General features: G+C 45.8%; 1 protein-coding gene and 1 long non-coding RNA gene across 51 annotated transcripts in view; one reads left to right on the top strand and one right to left on the bottom strand.

Moving 5' to 3' along the window:
- EWSR1 (EWS RNA binding protein 1) overlaps positions 1-15,621 on the top strand; it is a 32,820-nt gene extending 17,199 nt beyond the window's left edge. For 9 of the 50 annotated variants that reach the window (XM_077948758.1, XM_015149992.3, XM_077948757.1 and 6 more), the window contains 11 exons: positions 1,219-1,430; positions 2,925-3,105; positions 5,868-5,902; positions 6,443-6,475; positions 6,786-6,904; positions 10,831-10,960; positions 12,740-12,862; positions 13,901-14,063; positions 14,401-14,498; positions 14,770-15,022; positions 15,223-15,621. In XM_077948758.1, the coding sequence (XP_077804884.1) occupies positions 1,219-1,430; positions 2,925-3,105; positions 5,868-5,902; positions 6,443-6,475; positions 6,786-6,904; positions 10,831-10,960; positions 12,740-12,862; positions 13,901-14,063; positions 14,401-14,498; positions 14,770-15,022; positions 15,223-15,262 (1,387 nt within the window). In that variant the 3' untranslated portion in view covers positions 15,263-15,621. Of the gene's footprint in view, positions 1-1,218; positions 1,431-2,924; positions 3,106-5,864; positions 5,930-6,442; positions 6,476-6,785; positions 6,905-10,830; positions 10,961-12,739; positions 12,863-13,900; positions 14,064-14,361; positions 14,560-14,702; positions 15,023-15,222 lie in introns of all 50 variants that reach the window. The other 41 variants (XM_077948756.1, XM_015149991.3, XM_015149989.3 and 38 more) reach the window with 17 other exon arrangements.
- On the bottom strand, positions 7,092-11,799 carry LOC144331843 (uncharacterized). Its single transcript, XR_013399405.1, has 2 exons — positions 11,738-11,799; positions 7,092-7,863 (listed from the first exon to the last, which is right to left on the bottom strand). It is a non-coding gene; the product is annotated as an uncharacterized LOC144331843 (long non-coding RNA).
- Positions 15,622-17,356: the final 1,735 nt, after the last annotated feature.

The following is a 17,356-nucleotide window of genomic DNA, read 5'->3' as shown; positions in this document are numbered from 1 at the left end:
TTTTTTGTAGAGATGGTGTTTTTCCATGTTGGTCAGGCTGGTCTCGAACTCCTGATCTCAGGTGATCCACCCGCCTCTGCCTCCCAAAGTGCTGGGATTACAGGTGTGAGCCACTGCTCTCGGCCCTTTTTTTTTTTTTTTTTGAGACAGAGTTTCGCTCTGTTGCCCAGGTTGGAGTGCAGTGGCGCTATCTTGGCTCACTGCAACCGCTGCCTCTGCAACCTAGCTGGGACTACAGGCGCATGCCACCATACCCAGCTAATTTTTGTATTTTTAGTAGATGGATTTTCACCATGTTGGTCAAGCTGGTCTCGAACTCCTGACCTCAGATGTTCCACCTGCCTCGGCCCCCCAAAGTGCTGGGATTACAAGCATGAGCCAATACCAGACTTCACCTCCCAGGTTCAAGTGGTTCTCCTGCGTCAGCCTCCCAAGTAGCTGGGACTACAGGCACCCGCCAGCAGGCCCCGCTAGTTTTTTGTGTTTTTTACTAGAGACAGGGTTTCATTGTGCTAACCAGGATGGTCTTGATCTCCTGACCTCGTAGTCAGCCTGCCTCAGCCTCCCAAAGTGCTGGGATTACAGGTGTGAGCCTCCGCTCCTGCCCGAAAATGACCATTGTTTTAAATGGGAGTGGAGATTAAGAGGAAACTCTTTAAGGGTTATACAGATGGTGGTTATAATATTTCCCCCTCCCAGCTGGGCACCGTGGCTGACGCCTGTAATCCCAGCACTGTGGGAGGCTGAGGTGGGCGGATCATGAGGTCAGGAGATCGAGAGCATCCTGGCTAACACGGTGAAACCCCGTCTTTACTAAAAATACGAAAAAATTAGCCGGGCGTGGTGACAGGCACCTGTAGTCCCAGCTACTCGGGAGGCTGAGGCAGGAGAATGGCGTGAACCCGAGAGGCGGAGCTTGCAGTGAGCGGAGATTGCGCCACTGCACTCGAGCCTGGGAGACAGAGCAAGACTGTCTGAAAAAGAAAAAAAAAAAAAATTTCCCCCTCCCATTTAATGTTTTATTTTGAACACAAAAATATTTGCTGACTTGAAATTCAAATTGTTGATGTGTAGAAAGTAACTACTGTTTTATGGATGTCTGTGTCACATGCTGTGAATGTCTCTTTTATTCAGGGGATTTGAAATAACAAGCCTCTTTTTTCTAAAAAGCTGGGTTTTTTTTTGTTGTTTTTTTGTTTTTTTTCCCCTCTCTTTCAGCTATTCTTCTACACAGCCGACTAGTTATGATCAGAGCAGTTACTCTCAGCAGAACACCTATGGGCAACCGAGCAGCTATGGACAGCAGAGTAGCTATGGTCAACAAAGCAGCTATGGGCAGCAGCCTCCCACTAGTTACCCACCCCAAACTGGATCCTACAGTCAAGCTCCAAGTCAATATAGCCAACAGAGCAGCAGCTACGGGCAGCAGAGTGAGTTGCTAAGAGAGAAAAACAAATAAGAATGATTGTGTTTGGAGTTTTTTTGTGGGGTTGATTTTTTGTTTGTTTGTTTTTCTTTTGAGAGGGAGTTTCACTTTGGGGGCTAAGGCTGGAGTGCAGTGGTGGGATTTCAGCTCACTGAAACCTCTGCCTCCTGGTTCAAGCAGTTCTCCTGCCCCCGCCTTCCGAGTAGTTGAGATAGGCGCCCGCCACCAGGCCCAGCTAATTTTTTTATTTTTCATAGAGACGGGGTTTCACTATTTTGGTCAGGCTGGTCTCAAACTCCTGACCTCAGGTGATCCTCCCGCGTCAGTCACCCAGAGTGTTGGGATTACAGTCATGAGCCACTGCCACGCCAGCTGTGTTTGGAGTTTTTGAACAGGGGGAATACTCTTTACTATTGTTTGCTTTTGGAATCCAGGACACATCTTTAGGGCATGACATTCCAGCTAACATCTTGGATGTCCCAGTGAAGATTTCAGTGCTTTTTTCCCATTTAATTGTTTTTAGTATGCCTTGCCAAAAAGAAGAGAGATACTATAATTGATCAGAAAAAGATGTTTTAGACTGCTAGTCTTGCTATCTTTGGGGAGGTTGTATGCAGTGAGTAAATCCAAGATCGTTTTTGGCTTCCCTATCAGTCATTAATGTGAAGTGGGGAGGCAGCTATTGCAGGCCACTATGATTTTGATAGTCAAATAAAAGCTATGTGGTTTTTTTTGTTGTTGTTTTGTTTATATCCTTTAAGGGGAAAAAAGGCCAGGCACGGTGGCTCACACCTGTAATCCCAGCACTTTGAGGGAGGCCAAGGCAGGAGAATCACTTGAGACCAGGAGTTTGAGACCACCCTGGGCAACATAGTGAGACCCTATCTTTTTAAAAATAAATAAAGATTCTTTTTTAAAAAAAAAAAAAATAGGGAAGGAAAAGGGGGGAAAAAGAATCCACCTCACAGAATATTTGCAGTTCTTATGTGTGGAGAGAGGTAACCAAAAACACAAAATTATCTTCAGAATTTAGTTTGTACCATGATTGTTGGTCTTTTTAAATTACGTTCCATCCACGGGGATTTTTCAGCAACTGAAAAGGAGTAGTGTTGATTTATGTAGTTGAGCCCCTAGCAGTGTGCTAAAGCCCTGAGAAACCTGGCTCTGTTTTCATTTCTTGAGTATAGCTCAAAAGCTGCTTTTGGAGACATCTTAGGATAGAGAACCCTATAAACTATATATTAGCGAGAGGGCTTTTTTTTTTGTTCAGAAGCGGTTTATTCTAGGCTAACTATATAAGGTTATTTCAGCTGTGATGAACCAGCAGTTTTGTTGAACTTAAAAGAGCCTACACATTAGGGGTGCTTTATCGTGATGTAAAGAAGATGGTGCCTTGGTTAGTGCCTTGCAATTGAGGATTTTGTTATTCCAGGAGAAAGTACATCAGGCAGTAGTGTAAATGCTGGTCCATGGCTTACAGATGTGACTCTTTCCTCAGGTTCATTCCGACAGGACCACCCCAGTAGCATGGGTGTTTATGGGCAGGAGTCTGGAGGATTTTCCGGACCAGGAGAGAACCGGAGCATGAGTGGCCCTGATAACCGGGGCAGGGGAAGAGGGGGATTTGATCGTGGAGGCATGAGCAGAGGTGGGCGGGGAGGAGGACGCGGTGGAATGGGGTAAGAGCAAACCTTTTCTCCTTTTACCTAATTTTGTTTCATCCATAGGATTTTCAATGGAAAGAAGGGACTGAAAGACATAAGAAATTAATTTCTGCATTTCCATGGACAATCTGTTGAGCTCAAGCCATCTTCTAAAACATGGAAATGTCATCTTTGTGGCATACATTAAGTGGCAGTTTATTTTCTTTCCCTGCCAGTATACTTCGTTGGGTCGGGGAGAACAAAGAATGGTTTTGAAACCATAGCTTTCAGTTCCCTTCATGGTTTCCAGAGGTGAGAAGCCTCTGTGGGTAATAGATTTGGGATGGAACACACACAACCCTTCTAATGACCCTGAGTTTTTAACTAATTGCATTTTTGAATGGTTGACTTGAAATACCTGGTGTATATACTGCAGAAAAGGAATGCAGCTGTTTTCCACAGTGTTTGTCCCCAACTTCTGTTTGTACTCAGAATCGTTGAACATAATGAAGATTTTGTTCCCATAATCCTAAAACTATAGCCTGAGGTGCACCTGATACATAGAGTTTGGATGGAGCACAGAAAAATCCAATAGCATTTTGCAGAGTAATGTATATAATTATAGGCTCACTTCCTATTGGCGATGTTGAAAGTCTAAATCGGTTTGACCATTTTGATTGATGGCACAATCTGGTTTAGAAAACTTTGTTTAGATCAATGACATAACCCTACTACCTCTGCCTGCCCTTCCCCTCCCTTCTCCCATCCCCTTTTCCCTATCTGGTGTCTGTACTTTGATGAAGGTGAGCTATAATATTGGTGGTTAACATAATCCAGAAGGCTTAGTTCTGTGTGTGTTCTGTCCCTATATAAACTAGTAAAAAAAAAAGTTATGCAGAATGTTAGATATTTACATTTGAATTGGTATGCCACTATTCTAGGAAAAATTAAATAGTATTTTTTTTAAATAGAATGAACTTCAAAATTAAAGTTGATCTTTAACTTCCATATTAGCAAATACTCTTCACTACTGAAAGTACTATTTTGCATATTCTGCATAACTTTAAGTCTTTAGTGAAATCTTTATTGGAAGAAAGTCATTTGACAGCAGGCAAAAATTTAATGATTTGGTATGAAGTAAACTCAATCTTCTGATTTGGAAAATATTATAAAGGTTTCACTTCTTTTTGGATGTTTTAAAATAGACATAGACACTTGAAAGTACTATCATCACGTCTCAAATCACCTAGAATTCCTAGTATTTTTAAATTGCAAAAACAATTTCAAGTTTATTTAAATACTCCAGAAGTTATAATCCTACTAATTGTGCTAGACTTTGCTAGTAGAGGGGGCCCCTCTTTCTGGATGAGAAGTCTCTCTTGGAGCCATAGAAGAGACCATGGCTTTCCCCATAGGTTTTACAACAGACTGTGAAGCAGTCTGTCGGATCCTGTGGGGATAGACCAGGGGCATTTCCCTCGTCCCCCCTTTTTATTGTGGTGTGGTGATGGTTTTCAGTGTCTTCTGCAGGTAAGGCACTCAATGTTGTTAACATGCCCTTTTTCATTGCCTCAGTATTTTGATATTTTCATTGGCTGTTAAACGTGGAAACTTTTTAACATGCTTTGTCGCATTTATATGCTACAGGTTACAAAGTGAGAGCCTTGTATACACTTCAATACTTAAAAAGTACCCGTACTCAGTACTCAGCCGGCAGCATAATGAAAAGTGGGACTAGACACGGTGTCCATATGGAGAGGAAAAATATACATAGAATATTTTTAACAAAATGTATTCATTGTATAAATGGAATCCTTCTGTAACTTTGGTAACTGCATACTTGTTGTTTGGTAATGAACCAGAGGAGGTATAATACTCTAGAATTGTGTAACATTAAAGTGTAAACTTTTGTGTTTAAAGAGAGAGAACATTTTATGGTGTGTACTTTTAAAAAGGAAACAAAGCTGCATGCAACAGCTTGAAATTGTGTATTCAGGTATTAAAGGTGCAATACTGGTTAGAAAAAACTCAGGGCCTCCCACTGGGGAGCTGCCTTTATTTAATTCTAAAGAAAACAAAATTTAACTCCTAAAGTCCAATTCATATTTCCCCTTCCCCTCTTTAAGTAATTTTACATGGCCATAGTCATTATTCTAACTGATATGTCTATAAAGTTGCACCCCCAGTCCGCTGAGCCTTGGTATTTGTTGTAAATTCTCCTTTCACAGCGATTGTTAAATCTATTCGTGCCCTGAGATGTATGGCTTTATGCTGAAGATTGGCTGGATGCGTCCTCTGATGTGTGTTGTAGGAATTTAATGTGGTTGTCTCCTGCTTTATTATACTGTGACTTGTTAGGAAACCCTGGGCCTCATTTGGCTCTCCCTTGGGAGAGGTTGAGGGTGCACCTTTATGAACATGGAAAGGTTTATCACAGCAGTTAACCCCCACTTGCTCCTCCCCTCTATACCAAGCTCTTCTGGTTTTTCACCTGATGGGGTGGGTGTTTGGGATCTATTTTTTCTTCCTAATTTGCCAAGTATTGCACTATTAATACCAGCCCCCGAAATGAAAGGAACCAACCACACTGGTGTGTACAATCAGACAAGCAAGGTTGTATATTGAGGAAATTTGAGCAAGCTGCCCTGAAGAAAGGCATAGTGACAAGATGAGAGAGATGCATTGTTTGGAGATGTGTTTAGCCAGTGCCCTTCTTCCCCACGAGCCCCCCCAAGGCTCAGAGCGGTACTGGCTTTTAAAGGGAAAGGCCTTCATTTCTTCGTTTATCCCCCCAGCAGCGCTGGAGAGCGAGGTGGCTTCAATAAGCCTGGTGGTAAGTTTTTGAGTATTACCATAGATAGTGTTTTAAAAAAAAAAAAATGCAGTCAGTTTTTAGAAAACTATAATTTTTTTATTAGTTTCATAAGCGGTTTAAAAATGATCTATACAAAAGAGACTAATGGGTACTGCCGGCATTGTCTTAGGGGTAATAAGGTTAACCTATGGTTACAAAACAAAGGGTAACTTGAAGTATTGAGTAACTGCTTCTGTAATATGGGGGAGAATAAATTTTTAAATTTGGTTTATTTAGAGGAAAAATTTTGACTTAAATTTAACACTGATTTGGCACATAAGCATTGAGAGTGTATTTGGTTAATGGTTTAGAAGCAAACCAGCAAAGAAAAAAGCAAACCCTAGCAAACCTTTCACAAATGTTAAAGAGGCACTGCTCCATTTTAGCAGTGCGGGTCATTTTGAATTTAATGAATCCCCATCAAATGGTGGTATATTAGATAGCTATGTGTGTTTGTAAGGTTTGTAGCTTGCAAGACGTGCACTAATAATATTTTATATGATCTTTCCTGGTTGGCAGGACCCATGGATGAAGGACCAGATCTTGATCTAGGTAATTTTGAATTCTTGTACTTCATATTGTGCTTTATAAATTAATGGTACAGAGGTAAATGCATGCCTAGAGTTCAGCAGCCTTATAGACCAGCGTGATATTCTTGCTGTCAAGGACAGTTTGGGGAATCCTTTATTGTGAGCATCTACTTATAATGGCCTTAAGTGAAGTAAACCGAAAGTTTAATAGCATTCTTAGTATGCTTGGTAGTTTTCTTAGATTTATGATGAATATCCTTGGGCAGTAGTGATCAGATAGTTAAGAAACCCCTATAGATGCATGATAATAATTCTCTTGTTTTCTCTGAAAGGCCCACCTGTAGATCCAGATGAAGACTCTGACAACAGTGCAATTTATGTACAAGGATTAAATGACAATGTGACTCTAGATGATCTGGCAGACTTCTTTAAGCAATGTGGGGTTGTTAAGGTCAGTAAAAGCATAACCAGGTCGTCTGGCAAAACTTTAAACCGCCGAGCATTTTAAAGAGAGTGAATTGATGTTGAGAGTTGTTTTCTAAGGTTGCTTTTGCCTGACTTCTTTCTAGATATCTTATGGTTTGTTCCTTAAAAAAAAAAAAAAGCCTTTTTTTTTTTTTTTTTTTTGAGATGGAGTTTTGTTCTTGGTGCCCAGGCTAGAGTGCAGTGGCGCAGTCTTGGCTCACTACAACCTCCGTTCAAGCGAATCTCCTGTCTCAGCCTCCCCGGTAGCTGAGATTACAGGCGTGCACCACCACACCCAGCTAATTTTGTCTTTTTATAGAGATTGGGTTTCACCATATTGGTCAGGTGGGTCTCAAACTCCTGACCTCAGGTGTTCTGCCCACCTTGGCACCTCCCAAAGTGCTGGGATTACAGGTGTGAGCCACTACGCCCAGCCTTCCCTCCTCCACGCCTAGGGACTAAGTCTTGCTCAGCCTCCCAGGTTCAAGTGATTCTCCCACCACAGCCTCTTGAGGTAGCTGGACTTACAGGCACATGCTGCCACGCCTAACTGATTTTTGTATTTTTAGTGGAGATGGGTTTTCACCTGTTGGCCACGCTGGTCTTGAACTCCTGGCCTCCTCAAGTGATCCACCTACCTCAGCCTCCCAAACTGCTAGGATTACAAGCATGAGCCACTGCACCCAACCTCAAATTATTATGTCTTTATGCTAATTCTTAATATTTTGACTGTTTTTCAGTTCTTGCTCTTCTGTATTTTTGAGTTCGTTTATGAACCCCATAAACTTCAAAACTTTAAAACCCCAATTGGATGTTTACTAAATCTATGAAGTAATTTCAGTAATTTACATTTTTGTAATACTGAGAGATCTTTTTTTCCCCTAAAGATTCTATTTTTCCATTTGTTTGTTTATTTACTGATTTATTTATCGAGACAAAGTCTCGCTGTGTCACCAGGCTGGAGTGCAGTGGCGCGATCTCGGCTCACTGCAGACTCTGACTCCTGGGTTCAAGCGATTCTCCTGCCTCAGCCTCCTGAGTAGCTGGGATTACAGGCGCCCGCCACCATGCCCGGCTAAGTTTTGTATTTTTGGTAGAGACGGGGTTTCACCATGTTTTTCAAGGCTGGTCTTGAACTCCTGACTTCAGGTGATCTGCTGCCTCAACTCCCAAAGTTTTGTGATTACAGACGTGAGCCAACACACCTGGCCTATCCCTATTTATTTTATTATTTATTTTATTTTACTTTGAGACAGAGTCTCACTCCTTCACTCAGGCCGGATTGCAGTGGCGCAATCTCGGCTCACTGTAACCTTTGCCTCCCGGGTCTCCTTGCCTCAGCCTCTCGAGTAGCTGGAATTACAGGCTCCTACCACCACTCCTGGCTAATTTTTGTAAGTAGAGATGAGATTTCACCATGTTGGCCAGGCTGGTCTTGAACTCCTGACCTCACGTGATCTGCCCACCTCGGCCTCCCGAAGTGCTGGGATTACAGGTGTGAGCCACCGTGCCCAGCGTGTTTAGATCTTCAGTAAAGACTATCGATTTCCTTAAAGGTCTTTTTTTTTTTTTTTTTTTTTTTGAGACGGAGTCTCGCTCTGTCGCCCAAGCTGGAGTGCAGTGGCCGGATCTCAGCTCACTGCAAGCTCCGCCGCCCGAGTTTACGCCATTCTCCTGCCTCAGCCTCCCGAGTAGCTGGGACTACAGGCGCCTGCCACCTCGCCCGGCTAGTTTTTTGTATTTTTTAGTAGAGACGGGGTTTCACCGTGTTAGCCAGGATGGTCTTGATCTCCTGACCTCGTGATCCGCCCGTCTCGGCCTCCCAAAGTGCTGGGATTACAGGCTTGAGCCACCGCGCCCGGCCGATTTCCTTAAAGGTCTTGCAAATTTTACTAGCTTTACTTCTAGTTTCGTTTATTTTCAAGTTGCTGTGGTTAATGGTCTTCGTTAAATGACACTTTTCTGGTTATTACTGCTGTGTAGAAATACAGTTGATTTTGGGCGGGTGCGGTGGCTCATGCCCGTAATCCTGGCACTTTGAGAGGCCGAGGTGGGCATATCATGAGGTCAAGAGATCAAGACCATCCTGGCCAACATGGTGAAACCCTGTCTCTCCTAAAATACAGAAATTAGCTGGGTGTGGTAACACATGCCTGTTCAGCTAATCGAGAGTCTGAGGCAGGAGAATCGCTTGATCTCAGGACGCAGAGGTTGCAGTAAGCTGACATGATGCCACTGCACTCCAGCCTGGAGACAGCAAGACTCCGTCTCAAAAAAAAAAAAAAGAAAGTTGATTTTGGTAAATCTTATATAAGGCAATTTCTCCCTACTTGTAGTTGTTTGTGCACAGATAACACACACACCTCAAAAGTAAAATGCTTTTTTTTAGTGTCTGCTGTCATATTCTACCCTATGCAAGACTCCCTTTGTTTTTTTCTTTTGAAATGGAGCCTCACTCTGTCGCCTAGGCTGGAATGCAGTGGCACAATTTCAGGTCACGGCAACCTCTGCTTCCTGGGTTCAAGCCTCGAGCCTCTTGAGTAGCTGGGATTACAGGTGTGAGCATATTAAAAAGACTGCTTTTTAATATGTATATAATATGTAGTTTTTTTCAGGAATGTGGAGTTTATCCTGGTTAAGAAACGTAGTATTTACCGTCAACATTTTGGAAATAAAGATGTTAAAATAGATTTCCAAGCTGGGTACAGTGGCTCACAGGTGTAATTCCAGCACTTTGGGAGGTCAAGGCAGGAGGATCCCAAGGATTGCTTGAGCCCAGGAGTTTGAAACCAGCCTGGACAACAGAGTGAGACTCTGTCTCATAAAAAAGAAAAAAATGCATTTCCACATTATTTATACCACAGTTTTGCCGTGTTTTCTTTTCCGTCTTCAGGTATCATGTTCCTTTTTTTAAGTGAGAGGTATCTATATATATATCCTGTTGTAATCTTTTTTAAGCCCTATAATTAGATTGCTCTCACATGTTACTGGATATATATAAACAATTACAGACTAAACTGGTGGTGTGCATATTTAATGCAAAAAAGTACACATGAAGATTCTTATACAAGGTGGCTCCTGAATTCAAGTCAGCCACATCTGATACTCAGCTGAAAGACAATCATCTCTTCTAACTGGAGGAAGTAGTGGCTGTGTTAGACTAACCGAGAATCCCTGTAGTTCACTCACAGCCTGTACACTATACTTCATGGTTTAAGGATAATTTTCTTTGTGCCACTCTTGTCTTATGTGGTGGTATCAAAGCTTGACTACCCCTACGAGGTGGCTGTGCTCAGTGGGTACCTGTCTGGGCATAGAAAATGCCAGGGCAGCCGGGCGCGATGGCTCAAGCCTGTAATCCCAGCACTTTGGGAGGCCGAGGCAGGCGGATCACGAGGTCAGGAGATCAAGACCATCCTGGCTAACACGGTGAAACCCCGTCTCCACTAAAAAATACAAAAAACTAGCCGGGCGAGGTGGCGGGCGCCTGTAGTCCCAGCTACACAGGAGGCTGAGGCAGGAGAATGGCGTAAACCCGGGAGGTGGAGCTTGCAGTGAGCTGAGATTGTGCCACTGCGCTCCAGCCCGGGCGACAGAGTGAGACTCCGTCTCAAAAAAGAAAAAAGAAAATGCCAGGGCAGGCGAACCAGCATCAGAAGATGGCTAAGGAAGGAGTGGGGCCTATCCTGTTCACTTCCACACTTTGTAACTTTGGGTCTACTTTGGTTTTTATGATAAAGCAGGGATAGAGGAGAAAATAACTTAAAATTCTGAAAAACTTAAAGCGGAGAAACAGTGACATTTAATGACTACTACATGTGAAAAATTGGTACTCTTCCTGGATTTTGCCGAACTTTTTTCTCCCAAATTAGTATATTCTAGTCATGCCTAACTATGGTGTTCTATGTCTAGATGAACAAGAGAACTGGGCAACCCATGATCCACATCTACCTGGACAAGGAAACAGGAAAGCCCAAAGGCGATGCCACAGTGTCCTATGAAGACCCACCTACGGCCAAGGCTGCCGTGGAATGGTTTGACGGTAAGATGTACTCACTGGCATTCTTAATCTCCCTGGCTATAGAGTATGGCAGGAGGGAGGAACTTGTGAACCACGGGAGCAAGAAGACCTTCCATCCCTTTGTGGGGGAAGTAGATTGCTGATCTCCCTTCAGTAGTATTAGGACCCAGCCATTGACCCTGGATTTGGAGATCCCTTTATTTTCAGGCTTTAGTATTACAAATCAACCTTGTTTAAAAGTGGCAAACACTTCTCTAAGCGCAGATTATCAGAAGGTACAGAAAACCCTTCAAAAGAACATCTTAGCCAGTGTACATTTGCATATAGATAAATATATATATTTAAATAAGGCCTTGACATTAATGCTGGGATTTCACTTCAGACAAAACCAACTTGAAAGCATTGAACGACTTGGCCAGGTCCAGTGGCTCACACCTGTAATCCCAGCACTTTGGGAGGCCAATGTAGGTGCATCGCTTGAATCCAGGGGCTTGAGACCAGCCTGGGGAACATGGCACAACCCCGTCTCTACAAAAAATACAAAAATTAGGCCGGGCGCGGTGGCCCAAGCCTGTAATCCCAGCACTTTGGGAGGCCGAGGCGGGTGGATCACGAGGTCAGGAGATCGAGACTATCCTGGCTAACATGGTGAAACCCCGTCTCTACTAAAAGTACAAAAAAAAAAACCTAGCCGGGCGTGGTGGCGGGCGCCTGTAGTCTCAGCTACTTGGGAGGCTGAGGCGAGAGAATGGCGTGAACCCGGGAGGCGGAGCTTGCAGTGAGCCGAGGTCACGCCACTGCACTCCAGCCTGGGAGAGACAGCGAGACTCCGTCTCAAAAAAAAAAAAAAATACAAAAATTAGCCAGGTGTTGTAGCGCACTCCTATACCTATAGTCCCAGCTACTCAGGAGGCTGAGGTGGGAGGATCACTTGGGCCCGGGGAGTTTGAAGCTGCAGTGAACTGAGATTGCACCACTGCACGCCAGCCTGGACAACAGCGAGACTCTGTCTCAAAGAAAGTGTCAAATAACAAGTCCTGGTTCTCTTTTCTTCGCCATACAGTCAGCTTCCCACCAGCTTATTTTCCTCCTTCTGGTAGACAGTATTTTTTTGCTTGTGTTTTTGATTTTTTGAGCCAGTCTCACTTTGTCACCCGGGCTGAAGTGCAGTGGCACAAGCAGTCTCAGCTTACTGCAACCTCCGCCTCCCAGGTTCAGGTGAATCTTGTGTGTCAGCCACTTGAGTAGCTGCTGGACTCTACAGGTGCATGTCACCCTGCCCAGCTAACTTTTGTATTTTTTAGTAGAGATGGAGTTTCGCCATGTTGGCCAGGCTGCAGAGAGGTTTTTAAGTATATTTAAGTGTATGGCCTTTTTCTGGCCAGGCACGATGGCTCTTGCCTATAATCCTACCACTTTAGGAGGCCAAGGCAGGAGGATTGCTTGAACCAAGGAGTTCATGACCAGCCTGGGCAACCTAGCAAGAGACTGCCTCTACAAAACATTTTGTAAAATTAGCCAGGCATGGTGATGCGTGCCTGTAGTCCTAGCTACTTTGGAGGATTGCTTGAGCCTGTGAGATTGAAGCTGCAGTGAGCCTTGCCACTGCACTCCAGCCTAGGCAACAGAGTGAGACCCCCATCTCAAAAAAGCCTTTTTCTGGCCTTGTCAGTAAAGATCTTAGAGAAGATTACAGGAGGGGCAGACCTAATGCATCTGGGAGTGGTCATTTGATGATGTCGTTTAGTTGGTGAACAGGGAATATAGGGGAGTAATTGATGTTCTGTTGTCTTATTCCAGGGAAAGATTTTCAAGGGAGCAAACTTAAAGTCTCTCTTGCTCGGAAGAAGCCTCCAATGAACAGTATGAGGGGGGGTATGCCACCCCGTGAGGGCAGAGGGATGCCACCACCACTCCGCGGAGGTACTTTCTTTGATCTCCTATGTTGCATTAAAAGGTTTTCAATATACTCCCTACCCTTGAGAAACTTGATTACTAGAGTGAAGAAATACAAAATTGTGTGTAGAGTCAATACTTTGAACGTTTGTGGGTGTAAAAGGAAGAGGAGAAGAACACGGGAGGCTGGAAGCCACACTGCCTCTCACCTCCAGACTGCCATTTATTAGGCTTTGGTTGTGTCTGTATAGATTTGCCTGCTCCTTATATATTGTGGGAGTTTGGCCGCGTGTGGTGGCTCATGCCTGTAATTCCACCGCTTTGGGAGGCCGAGGCGGGCGGATCGCCTGAGGTCAGGAGTTTGACACCAGCCTGGCCAACATGGTGAAACTCTACTAAAAATACAAAAATTAGCCAGGCATGTTGGTGCATGCCTGTAATCCCAGCTACTTGGGAGACTGAGGCAGGAGAATTGCTTGAATCTGGGAGGTGGAGGTTGCAGTGAGCCAAGATCTTGTTTCACTGCATTCCAGCCCGGGCAACAGAGCAAGACTCCATCTCAAAAAAAAAAGGCCGGGCACAGTGGCTCATGCCTGCAATCCCAGCACTTTGGGAGGCGGATCACAAGGTCAGGAGATCGAGACCATCCTGGCTGACACAGTGAAATCCCATCTCTATTAAAAATAGAAAAATTAGCCGGGCGTGACGGCGGGCGCCTGTAGTCCCAGCTACTCGGGAGGCTGAGGCAGGAGAACAGCGTGAACCTGGGAGACGGAGCTTGCAGTGAGCTGAGATCGCGCCACTGTACTCCAGCCTGGGTGACAGAGCCAGACTCTGTCTAAAAAAAAAAAAAAAAAAAAAAAAAAGAATTGGAGTTCTGTTTCCTGTAGAGCACGTGGAACACGCTCATCACAGGGAAGGGGCTGATGCCTGAGCCACACGGAAACATATGGGACGGGTGATGGGGAAATGACAACAGTGGTATCTGTGGGTTTACTTAGTGATTTTTATTTCCCATAGCAAATCTGGTGCTACAGAGAAATGATCTGCTATTTCTTGTTGTAGGTCCAGGAGGCCCAGGAGGTCCTGGGGGACCCATGGGTCGCATGGGAGGCCGTGGAGGAGATAGAGGAGGCTTTCCTCCAAGAGGACCCCGGGGTTCCCGAGGGAACCCCTCCGGAGGAGGAAACGTCCAGCACCGAGCTGGAGACTGGCAGTGTCCCAATCCGTATGTACTTGTCTTGGCAAATTGATACCTTACGAGTGAAGCCACTCTTCCCTCATCCCATCCCCACTCTAGAGCAGATTGCTCTGTCTAGAGGAACAGAATGATGACCCTGATGGCTGGTTAGGGGCACTAGTCAGCCATTCCCTGGATGCTTCAGAGCCTTCTGAAGATTGATTTGACCTGTGTTGTGGGCGCACTGCTGCCTTAGGCTGTGCCCTAAAACCTGGGTGTACATAGATCCTGATAGTGAGTGTGTGTACCTGTTCACACACCACCTTTCCTTGTTTATCTTCCTTAGTTCAATTGGTGATTTCTGCTGTGATGTAATTGTATGCAGGGGTTGTGGAAACCAGAACTTCGCCTGGAGAACAGAGTGCAACCAGTGTAAGGCCCCAAAGCCTGAAGGCTTCCTCCCGCCACCCTTCCCGCCCCCGGGTAGGTGCAGGTTTCATGAGTGTCCCCTCAGCTTCCTGATGCTAAACCTCTTTTCTTATCTGTGGGCTTGGTAAACTACAGCTGCCGTCTGCTTAAGAACCTTGAGTTGTCGTCCTGTCGTCATTTCTAAATTGTCAGCGTGATGCTGAGATTGAGTGAAGTGTCTGGTTTGTTTCTGCGGTGAGAGAGAAGGAAGCAGAGCAGCTTCCAGTGTCCACAGGGCCTCTGCAGCCACCCACTGACTGCTTTCGCCCTGCTCTTCTCACCTTAGGTGGTGATCGTGGCAGAGGTGGCCCTGGTGGCATGCGGGGAGGAAGAGGTGGCCTCATGGATCGTGGTGGTCCCGGTGGAATGTTCAGAGGTGGCCGTGGTGGAGACAGAGGTGGCTTCCGTGGTGGCCGGGGCATGGACCGAGGTGGCTTTGGTGGAGGAAGACGAGGTGGCCCTGGAGGGCCCCCTGGACCTTTGATGGAACAGATGGGAGGAAGAAGAGGAGGACGTGGAGGACCTGGAAAAATGGATAAGTAAGTGCTGGTGAAAAGCAGCTGTGGGCCACCAGGCACAGTGAGAGGACAGCCTCTCCCAGCTTGGTTGGAGCAAGTTCCCATGGCACTAGGAAGCTTGTGCCAGTGCTTGGGAGGAGTCAGGAAGGGGCACCTGGGGGCTCTGGAAGGGCTTCCTCACCCCTCCCCATTCTAACCAAAGAGCCCTCTTTGCCTTGCAGAGGCGAGCACCGTCAGGAGCGCAGAGATCGGCCCTACTAGATGCAGAGACCCCGCAGAGCTGCATTGACTACCAGATTTATTTTTTAAACCAGAAAATGTTTTAAATTTATAATTCCATATTTATAATGTTGGCCACAACATTATGATTATTCCTTGTCTGTACTTTAGTATTTTTCACCATTTGTGAAGAAACATTAAAACAAGTTAAATGGTAGTGTGCGGAGTTTTTTTTTCCTTCTTTTAAAAATGGTTGTTTAACTAAGACTTTAACAATGGGAACCCCTTGTGAGCATGCTCAGTATCATTGTGGAGAACCAAGAGGGCCTCTAACTGTAACAATGTTCATGGTTGTGATGTTTTTTTTTTTTTTTAAATAAAATTCAAAATGTTTATAAACAGTTATCCTTCTCGGCCTCTGTTCCACAGTCACTGCGTGTCTGCTGGGAGCGTGCTCTCACCCCACCCAGGAGAGGGGTGCTTTCCAGATAAATGGTTTGTTCAGGGGTCGTGTGAGGTGAAATCTAAAGCAATTGTGACATGGAAACAGACTCTGGCCCTGACGCACCCTCAGAGACCCACTAGTGTCCAAAGGTTCAAGGAGAGACCCAGGTAAGGGAGGCACAGGAAGACCTGGAAATAACTTTGCCTTCCGTGGTATCAGGCACTAGGAGCGTCTAAGGGGCTGCTCCCTCGGGTGAGGGACAATCCCTCTTAGGCGGACTGGGTCGGGCCCTCTCATCCCAGCACTTCTGGACAAGTATTGCGTACACCTCTGCTGTTCCCCTGGTCGTTTCCTGTGCTAGTATGTGTTTGATTCTCTGCATTTGGAAAACCCTCCCTTAACCAGCCATCATACCCCTCCCTCCAAACCATCTTCCTGGCTCTTTCTACAGGAAACACATGGAAAGAGCCATGTCTGCCTCCTCCCTTTCTGGAACCCACTTCATTCTTTGCCAGCACTAAAACACCTCTCAGTCACCAACGACTTCTAATGTTGCCAAATCAATGGTCATTCCTTCTCTGTTCTGTCTCCTTCATTGTTTCCTTTTTCTTCTATCCCTAAATGTGGGATGGCCCCAAGGCTAGCATTGGGTTCCCTGAGCCCCACACTGCCTGGCTGTCCTTCCCATACTCTGGCTTCAGCCCTTTCTCCCTAGGGCAACTCGGCTTGGGTGCATGATGGGTGTAGAGCAGGGCTTGCTCCTGCCCCATCCTCCCTACACCCCAGGTCAGCAAACACACACTTGCCCCAAACCTTGTGGTCATCCATGACCTATTCTCAAACCCCAGCCCCCAACCTAGCTCTCTTCCAAATCCAGGACAGTGCAAACCACCACAGCCCCCCACCTCCATGACACCACCTCACTGGGTTCCCTGCTTCTCTCAGTGTCTCCAGCCCTTCCTTAGAAGCCAGACCAAGGTTTGTGGTGGTTTTTGTTGTGGCTGGAAATGGCCTTGCTCTCACCAAGGCTGGAGTGCAGTGGCACAATCAGCTTCAACTGAGCTCAAGCGATCTTCCCACCTCAGCCTCCTGAGTAGCTGGGACTACAGGTGTAGCACCCGGCTAATTTTTTTGATGCTTTTGTAGAGATCAGGTCTCACTGTTGCCCAGGCTGGGCTCAACTTGGGCTCAAGTGATCATCCCACCTTGGCCTCCCAGTGCTGGGATTATAGGCATGAGCCACCACACTTGGCCCAAACCAGCTAGACACAGGAGGTCGTCTCCAGTCTCAAAACCATTTGGTGGCTCCAAGCATGCTTGCCATGCTTCAAAAGACCCCTGGGAGCCCAGTTGCCCTGCTCTGCCTTGCTCGCCAGTCCAGCACTGTTCCTCAAGGGGCCAAGGACGCTCTCACCTCAGCCTTGATGTGTCAGAGCCAAGGTGCACACACACCTATGAGGCCCAAACTTGACTAGGGAATCACTGGGCCCCTGTGTCATGCCAGGCATTGCACTAAGTACCTCCATGTGTTTAATTCCTAATAACCTTCAAGGCAGGTAACACAGGACAGCCACACCTCAGCTGAGATGGGAACAGAGAGGTCAAGGGAGGACTTGCCATTGAGAGGCCGAGTTGAGCTAAGGGTCGTTGCCCTCCAGACCCCGCACACTCACCCTCCCACCACCCACTGT

This window comes from Macaca mulatta, chromosome 10 (genome assembly GCF_049350105.2).
Source record: "Macaca mulatta isolate MMU2019108-1 chromosome 10, T2T-MMU8v2.0, whole genome shotgun sequence".
Lineage (NCBI taxonomy): Eukaryota > Metazoa > Chordata > Mammalia > Primates > Cercopithecidae > Macaca > Macaca mulatta.
The sequence above is the reverse complement of the archived record's forward strand: the minus strand, read 5'-3'. Positions and strand labels throughout refer to the sequence as shown.